Source organism: Varroa jacobsoni, unplaced genomic scaffold, assembly GCF_002532875.2.
Source record: "Varroa jacobsoni isolate VJ856 unplaced genomic scaffold, vjacob_1.0 scaffold_1469, whole genome shotgun sequence".
NCBI classification, from domain to species: domain Eukaryota; kingdom Metazoa; phylum Arthropoda; class Arachnida; order Mesostigmata; family Varroidae; genus Varroa; species Varroa jacobsoni.
Window position 1 is genome coordinate 173065 of NW_019214371.1, and position 9436 is coordinate 182500.

At 41.7% G+C, this 9436-nt stretch overlaps 1 protein-coding gene across 1 annotated transcript in view; it reads left to right on the forward strand.

Annotated features, from left to right (window-relative positions):
• LOC111270392 (calcium voltage-gated channel subunit cacophony) overlaps window positions 1–5664 on the forward strand; it is a 52462-nt gene extending 46798 nt beyond the window's left edge. The window contains exons 29-36 of the mRNA XM_086972480.1: window positions 174–301; window positions 543–850; window positions 971–1080; window positions 3400–3475; window positions 3628–3879; window positions 4060–4320; window positions 4683–5105; window positions 5536–5664. Of these exons, the coding sequence (XP_086828606.1) occupies window positions 174–301; window positions 543–850; window positions 971–1080; window positions 3400–3475; window positions 3628–3879; window positions 4060–4320; window positions 4683–5105; window positions 5536–5657 (1680 nt within the window). The 3' untranslated portion in view covers window positions 5658–5664. The remainder of the gene's footprint in view (window positions 1–173; window positions 302–542; window positions 851–970; window positions 1081–3399; window positions 3476–3627; window positions 3880–4059; window positions 4321–4682; window positions 5106–5535) is intronic.
• Window positions 5665–9436: the final 3772 nt, after the last annotated feature.

Here is a 9436-nt window from a genome sequence, read left to right on the forward strand (position 1 = left end):
GTAAATATCTATTTACGTACCTAAAGCCTCAATAGTATGAGTTGCGCTCGAACATATTATATAGTATCTTTTTAGTAAAAATTGCTTACTATACTACGGTATTACGGACTGGCAGCATAATTTCGAAACAAATGCTAATATTATATGTAGACTAACGTCCGATTACTATTCAGATGCTGAATCTATTCGTGGCTGTGATCATGGACAACTTCGATTACTTGACAAGAGACTCGTCTATTCTCGGAGCCCATCACCTCGACGAGTTCATTCGAGTGTGGGCCGAGTACGATCCAAACGCCACGTGAGTAAATTTTATTTTAAACAATTTCTACGAAAGCTTATTGGACATAAAGCAAGCTCCCAACATTGGCATAATATATTACGATGCATATAACAGCTCTACAAATAGCAACAAATAAACTACATTTCGAAACTATTATGCGACATTTCCATTTCCCTTCATTCCCTTCATTGAAGTGTAATACGAGTATGTGGTCAGAGTCAAAGCCTACTGATAATACTATATTTATCGATTTTTTTAGGGGGTACATCCATTATACCGAGATGTACGACATGCTGAGGAACATGGAGCCACCCCTTGGTTTTGGAAACAAATGCCCTTACAGGCTGGCTTACAAGAAACTGATTCGTATGAACATGCCGTTAACAGAGGAGGGCAAAGTCAACTTTACCTCAACGCTGTTTGCGCTGATTCGGGAAAACCTGTCGATAAAAATGCGACCCGCTGAAGAAATGGATATGGCAGATAAAGAGTTGCGAGTCACCATTCAGAAGCTTTGGCCACTTCAAGCTGAGAAGGTCACTGACAAACTAGTCCCCCCAGACTCAGGTGCGTTCGAAAATACTTTGAAAGGAAGATAGTTATTTGTCTAGCTAACTCAAATGATTCACTCGCGTGGTAAGTTTTTTTCAGCGAACATTTTGTGACAATTATTTCTTCTTTCCTCAGAGCTGCGTACAGGGAAATTAACAGTAGGCAAAGTCTATGGCGGCCTTCTGATTCTGGAGAACTGGCGAGCTCACAGGTTTCAAGTATTTCCGGGAGCGGGATTATTCAAGGTGAGAATTACGTACCTTGACCCAGCTTTTACCCCATATCAAAGCTCATGTTCACTACATTCAACTAACGCGCTGGTATCACTAAATTTAATTAATGATTGAATATATGTGAATAATTGCCGATCACACAGACTAATCTAGATTGTACCAGAATAGTGCAAACAAACACACGTACACAGACACGCCTCAGTGTACAGTCGTCTCAGTTTAAAGAAGATCGTCTTATAAATAATTCACTAATATTGCAAAAGGGTTCCGTGTTCCCGCCAACAGTTTGCTGTAAGCCGGCTAAAGAGTACTAGAAGAAGTTCGAATTTGATAATTGCAATGGCCAGTCGGAGCTCATATATATCTACTTATATGGCAGTGCCCTGCAACTCTTGTCTCCCCTGTTATTTGAACTACGGCTAACGTACTCAGTTTCGTTTCAACGATCTGTGGATCACTCGTTTTAAATATTGCAGCAACGTATTTTCTGCTGCGCAAAATACATATTAGCTAATATATCCGCGCAAATCCTGCGTTTTTTTTCGTACGGCATAACAAACGGCTTCAGGACAACGCCGCAACTGTCCAATATTGTCTCAATGATACGTGCACATGTGATAGTTTAAAGTTTATCGGCTAGAAATCCAAACGGTCAGCCCGTGTCTCACCTCTGTATCTCAACCATAACACCACCATTCGGCCATGACAACGTCACTCTACGTCGTTAGCGTTTTGCGGCCCATCCTTCGTCACACACGCCCTGGCATCATGTTGGCGGAAAAGATCCCGTCACAAAGTTTTTTTTAACTTTTTTTTTTCATTTTCCACTCGGGTGTTGCAGCTCGTGCAGCCTGCCATACGAACGCATTTTGCTGAACAATAAATCTATTATATTTTTTTTTCGTTCGAAAGTAAGCAGGCTTCGATATATGGATGTTTGAGACGCTATAAACGCGCATGTCCAGTGTCCTATATTAAGATTAAGGCGCTACTGAGGCATTTCGGTAAAAGCGGAAAACGGAATGAAAAAAAAGCGCGATTGTTGAAAAGGCTGCCTGAGCATGATTTACGAAATATAAATTTTTAGAAATTCTAATTAAGACAAAAACAGTGCATCACATTGGTACCATCCGACATCGATGAGGAAGATCGATTTGCGGGCGTCTTTACAGAAGAGTGTCTGCCAGTCTAAGCGACATTTTGCCGTGAAGATGGACCCTAGCCACGATACCGTAACCTGCCTTCTTCGATCAATAGGTTCTCTTTGAAGTGGTGTCGTTTAAAGTAAATCGGCCCGCCGGTGCTGCCAGTATTTTACTGGTCACGGGGTGAAGCGCCTGCGCAGTAACAGATTTTTCTGGCGTCTCTATCTCAACATTAAGATGTGAATTCCTGCAGGTGGTAGACCTCACGCCAAACCTGAAGCACCAACTCTATCCATATCTAACTTGTGTATAGTAGTAAGGCGAAGGCCCGGTGTAGTGGAAAACGTTCGGGGAAGCTACGGCAATTGATCAATATCTCTAAGCAGTTTTGTTTAAACGAAGCTTCTCGCCAAAAAAGTTTTAATTAACACGATTAATTTGTCGTGCCTTACGACAACGCGAGACCCAATTCCACAAACATCTCCTCAAGGAGTTACAGGGATTATTCTTTACAACGCTCCCTAAAAATAGATACTGGGCCTTTATATCGAATCAAATAGGAGGCGAAAATTTAACGAGTCAGACCGACCTCATAACCAGCTAAGCAATATTTTCACAAACTACTCTGCCCAACTTCAGTGGAACACATTTAAAAATATTGTCAAAAAACCCGTATTATAGAACAGGCTACACTACGGATTAATATTGTACTAAAAAGATACCAAATGGTAGTGGGAACGCCAACCTAATATTAATTAAATTAGCTAATGTGATTTGAACATACCCTAATAGAATATTTCATAGCGTTAAAAAGTTTAACGAGCTTGTAAGTAAATCCTGCAAATAACCAAAGTAGGGCGTCCTCTGTATTTGCGGTTTTCGTCTTCTATATGATACATTTGTCGCTTAACCTATCGTCATGTTTGCCTTCGACCTATGACCTCTCTGTGGCCATCGTTGCGAGCGCTGGCGAAGACCCATATTGTTTGCTGACGAAGTCGCACTAAGGGAAGAGATACAGCCGTAATAACAAACTGTATTGCATCCAAACGAATGTTATACATTTCCGTTGTCCTCGTTATTGCTCTATGGTATTGTCGCTCAACGTGAAATTATTTTTCGTTAATTATCTAACAGTTTGACTTTTCTTACTGACGATTATTATTGTTATTACGCTCTGTCCAAGGTGGAACAAATGGAAGTAGCGGCAGCAACGCAGCAGCGGGCCAGCCACGCAGCTCAGACTCAGCAGCTCCAGTCAGGTAGGAAACTAAGTGCTAACTCTGCAAGTTCCATCTTAATCTTGACTAATTACAACAGCTAGACCGCTGCGTGTAGGTGCATTTGATCAAATTTACCAATCTTTACATTTGGACACAGATAATGTTCACTATTGTGCCTGAATGCTGAATAGGATCGGAGTCGGGCTGTTCGCACGGTGGCCCGTCGAGTCATCTCCACCCGGAGCGCAGTGTGAGAGGGCGGTCCCCGTCGCCGCGTCGCCGTGGCTCGTTGTCGCCTCCAGAACAACGCCCAGATGGACGTCGGTCCTCTTACTTGCGAAGGCGATCTCCGTCGCCTTCGCCTAGAAGGGGCTTAGCGGACGCAGTTAGCGATGTCGTCGACATGGTCAAGTATGAAACCTCTCGGAGAGGACGAGCTAGGGGTAAGTAAACTCTGAGAGATCACTTACTGCGTATATTTTTGCATTGCACAATTGGCATACATATTCTATTGCATCCAGTCGGTTTAAGCGGATCGGTATCCAATCGTTGACTCTATTTTGCCTTCGTTTTCTTTCGTTTCTTCTTTCACTGCGGTTCTGCTCGCCAATAATAACTTCAAGCCCAATTACACGGAGATGAGTACTTCTCGTCACCACGTCGGTTCGAAAGATCCCCCAGTCGACATCGTCATGGCCAACGGCACCACTGTCATGGTACAAGCAGTAGGCATACTAGCCCCGAATACCGAACAACTCCTCTCAATAGAAGATCCCGCCCACCATCGCCTGGTAGTCCTCAGGCTTTATCCCAACATCATTCAGCGTTAGCGCATCACCATAGAAAACAACACTATAGGACCCACACACAAAGTCACTACTACGGTAAGGGCCACTAGCAGAAATATCTGCCTAGAGGAGACAACATGGGAAACTGTATTGAAATAAAATCGTGACTGGGTCTTAGCTAAATCGCAGGTCAAGACTTCATGCTTACAAATTTAGCTTCCGCAATGAGCATTAGCTAAATATGTCAGCTTGGTTTTTGATCGAAGCAACTTCTTTCGATTGATTTTTTGCGCGCTATGCAGTAAACATGCGCATTTTATCAATAATTTTGTTTTTTTTGAAAAAACTGAAGTTGTTCAATAACTTTATTCAATCCTTTTATTACTGTCGTTATTGGATCGCCATGTCTGTATGATCGTTTGTCGGTTCTGTGATCATCTCGACTACGGAATGGACAGGAACCACCGGCGGGGACCGGAAGTCGCGGTCGCCAAGCCCCGCGACATCCGCCCAGAGTTTGCCGGTAGCACCGGGTATCTTCGCATTGGGCAGCGTTCGACGAGGACGTCGATTGCCACCCACGCCCAATAAACCCTCCACCCTATTGCTGCTTAGGTCGGCCAACGTAGATAACGTTGCGACGAACTATCAACTTCCATCTGTGGCGCTTTCACCAACGTTGGCGCACTATCGCCACGCCGGATCGATAAACTTCCCAAAGGTCAGCGCTTCTCCAACGCGTTCGACCCCATCCCACGTGACAACATGGAGTAGACATGAGCCCTATCCTAGCTACCGATCAGCAAGCATGCAGCCGCCATTCTATGGGGACCTGCGTCATCTGCCGCCAACTCAGCAGCTGCCGAATGGGTGCAAGCCAGGTGAGAATTTGATTAAGCGAGACAACTGACAATCCCCTCAAGACTCACATGGTAACGCATAGCACAACCTAAAAATATAAGCAACCCTTTAAATGTGAGATAAATCTAGGGCATGCTGTAAAGTTAAGCAAAGGGAAGATGTCTTTTTCGTAACAAGACAATTTCTATCTGATTAAACTTGACCTTAAAAATAAGTTTATCACTCGTAGATTAGGTCAGCGGCGTATGGAGACGTTCAAGGAAATAAAATATCGTCCCTACACTCCTTGTAACATCCGATGCCCCATAGGGGGTGTTCCGCAAGGTGCTGATATATATTTAAGAATCTCAACTTATAAAACATGCGACCAAATACAAGTTATATATATGGAGTGGGCAAGCTATTATTGATGTCTTTCTGTTGCCATTTCTTTTGGGCTCCGGACATCAGGAGACCCTCTAGGATCGAGTGCGGGATTCTGGGGAGGGCACACCACCCACAAACCAAGGGACACCATCATCGCCGTGCACACCCCGCGCGGCTATAACGGCTCCGATGACGAATGGTGCTGACCCGAGGACAGCGAAGAGGGAACGCTGCTCTGCCCGTTAGACCAGTTACTGTTTGAGGTCAGATCGCCGTCGGATCCGGAAGAAGTTTTCACAAACGACAGTTTCTCCTGATTCCGCATAGACAACTGACCACATCAGCAAACGACAACATCATCGCTATGGGAAACGCCCCGCATGGGACCAGGCCACTCGCATGGGGGCGATTCTCCGTGGAAGAGGACCATCTGTAAGCTCCCGACAAGCACGAAGAAGCAAGAGAAAAAAAGAAAGCAATTAAACATATAAACCGAGACTATCTATTGATCTCTGTGTGTTTTGTGCTACTACTACCAATGCTACTAATAACTGCAAATCAATTCTCTATAAAACCGCTCTTTCTACTGTAACTAATTCTACCTCCTACAGCCATCTCCTACTGCTACATCAACGTGGACAACAGTGTTAATAAACGGTGATATTATACACAAAAGTGACTAATGGACACCATTCACTCTTGACAGACCAACCAAACTAAGGACATAACGTATTCGCCATGATAGATGATGAAACAAATAATAACATCATGAGTATGAAAGGTGATACAATGACGATGTAATGAATGAAGTTATGATTCAAGTTCCGAGTACGCCAACTACTTCTTGTCGCGAATTTCCACCAGCATCACATCTCTCATCAACACGGTTATATATATGTGCTGTACTGATAATGTTACGAATAGTCATGACGATAACATCACTAAGCCATTTTTTTACATAACGCGTTTGGTAATCTATGTAGACAATAAAAGGAAAAATAACATAAACCACGACTGCCGCACCTATTCGAATGGCGTGGCGCTCCTCTGACTGCTGTTGATATTATGACAATGAATAATGCAAAACAGAAAGAGGATACGAGAGGGACAAGTTCTATAGTATTAGGTGATGACGATGTCTCGAAGGGCGTGGACGACTCTTCGTTCTTGTCCTGCGTGCACTATGGTCTCACGGCCTTCGGGGATTTTGACTTAAAGCCCGTCCTCGCAGTGTCCTCGAGCCGTATTTTCTAGCAAGTGATACAAGACCAAGGTACCTTATAAGTGTTAAAATTATGTATTTTCAAGCTACAGAAAATGGTAAGAGTAACAATAATAGTAAGTAAATAGGTGATCGACCATCATGCAAGTAACGCTATTTATTGTATCTAAGTAGTATTCCTAATATCATAATAATGAAAGTAATAAGAAAAGAAAAAGTATTGAAATAAGCTGCTTTGCTATAAAGACAGCACACTCTTGCCTCTCCATACACTAGCTATTGTCTGGAGAACTAGGGCACATAGTGACATTACTTATATATGATCTCTATCATCGTATGCTGATCTCGATCATATACCGCTATCACGAACAATTCGTGTACTTATCATTAAAAACTCGAGCAGCATATGATATCAATAATTCTATTAAAACAATATTAGTGTTATTACTAAATAAGCATTAGAACAACAATGACTAATAACGATGACATTACAACTACTTTATCAACAAACACTATCCTGTCCTCTTTTTTTTTTTTTTTTTCTTTTTTTTTCTTTTTTTCAAATACCCGACCGTGATTACCTTGTCGACTATTACTACTCCGTCCTGCCAAACCGAGAAAACAGGTCGGACGTCTCATCTAGCTACTGCAAGCAGCGCACGACTATGACACGTAGTTCACAGTTAGAGTCAAGCAGAATCAGATATGGATTTCGTCTGAGAAAAATGCTTTGTCGGCTTTTTGTGAAACAGCTGACAACCCTCAGATCGTTGACCGGTGCTCTGATAGTTCTCACAGTATATACTAGCAACGTAATATACACTGGCCAGTGCTGTTGGAACGAGAGCATTGTGTAACACTCTGATTTTCTCGGAATGAGGTTTGAACTCTGATGTACGTCAGCTGCAATCAGGGGCCAGAGTGCTCGACAATTAGTAGTCTCCAATTTCCAATAAGGAGAATGATTGTATGAGAAAAAGTGAAGAATATGTGATAATCCGTATAGGGTGTCGTCACACACAGAATACCATTATCTCTAGTCGTACGAATTGTACTACTACTACTACTACTACTGAACATAACAACAATGGATGACTGAGTTATTACTATGATGGTTGGTCGTATACAAAATAATGCCAATAAATGATATATATGAATATATATATATCACTGCCAGTTAGTGCGTATGGAAGATTATAATAAACAATGGGAATTTGCAAGCGTGGGTGACAAAGAATGAAATCGATGCTGTGTGGAAAAATTTCCAGGACGTAAATCATAGAAAAGTTGGAAGATGCACGAATTGAAGCCGATAACGCGCAATACCAATAATAATTAATAGGTGAAAAATACTCTATCAATTAAATAATTCAACTAAGGTGAGAAAAAGAATGAACCCCAAAAAAAAAAAAAAAAAAAAAAAAGCCTAAACGGTCGTAAGAGCTATTAGAACTAACTACTTATCAAAAGCAAGATGGCCTCATGAGTGCGGACGGCACAAATATACACAAACAAACACTGCATATTAAAATGTGAGCGAACTCTAAATATGGACGCTTCACTTAGAGGAATCACGGCCGGGTATTTTTCCCTCTATCGAATAACTTGTAGGTTGAACTGCCGTATTGGAGGCAAGCTTCTCGCGGAAATATACAAGCTAATTAACATCAAACGCAGAACCAAACCGCAACATAACAGGTGAACGCGATACAAATCAACAAAATACTGATTGACTCCTAATTAATGTAGAACAAAAAAAGAATAAGCTTAGTACACAATAGCAATGAGCACCTCGGCAACAATGTCAAGATATATTCGATGACTATGACAAAATGGAGAACATTTGCTTCGGCCAAGCTGTTGCGTGCAATTCCTCAACAGAAAATTATAGCGGCAGTAAATTATCTGTCACAAAAATACTCTAATTATATTGAAACTCCTTCTTTTTTGAATGCACAATATACTCTTCAATCAAGGCTTCCCTTTGGTCAACTTTAACGCCTCGCTGGCAAAGGCTTTGCAACAAGCGACGAAAGTTTAGAATAGTCGATGTGTTGACTATAACGCCAAATGTTGACATAAATGGCAAAAAAAATACCATAAAAAAATACTATTACCAATACATACATCAAATTTTAACCTAGAAACTAATTAGAGTCATTGCATAAAATGTCCGTGTACACAGCGTATAGCGTATCTAGCGCATGGACGACAGTCTCAATCGTAGTAGCAAATTTAGCCTATTCGGCTCGACGTAGGCGGCTTACCCTGTTTCTTTCTGACCATTACGTTTGCCTGTGTCCTGAGTCTCTTCGGAACAGGACGAAACATTCGTGCAATTTCATTCTATTGGTATAAAATGCGTTAATAAATGAGGATTGCGACGCACACAGCTATCGCTTCGCTTTGGGGTGCCAGACCATCAGCATCCTAGACACAACGGAATAGGCTTAAACAGGCCAATCAAACACGACGATACAACAATAGAAGTTTTTATTCTTCTGACATCAGCAAGAATATTATAGTGAACGATACCAAATATCACAATCACAACAATAAACATCTAATTAAATTAAACAAGTATGTGTCAAGCAATTACCAATAACCATCGTGTATTTATAACGATCAACAACAACAGCTGGAGCATTACAACTTGTCAGAATACCATAATTTCCGAGGAGAATAACAGACATTGAAAAACAAAGGTCAAATAAACCTTGAACAGCTAAAAGTCAGTCATAATCCTGCTCATGAATAGAATAG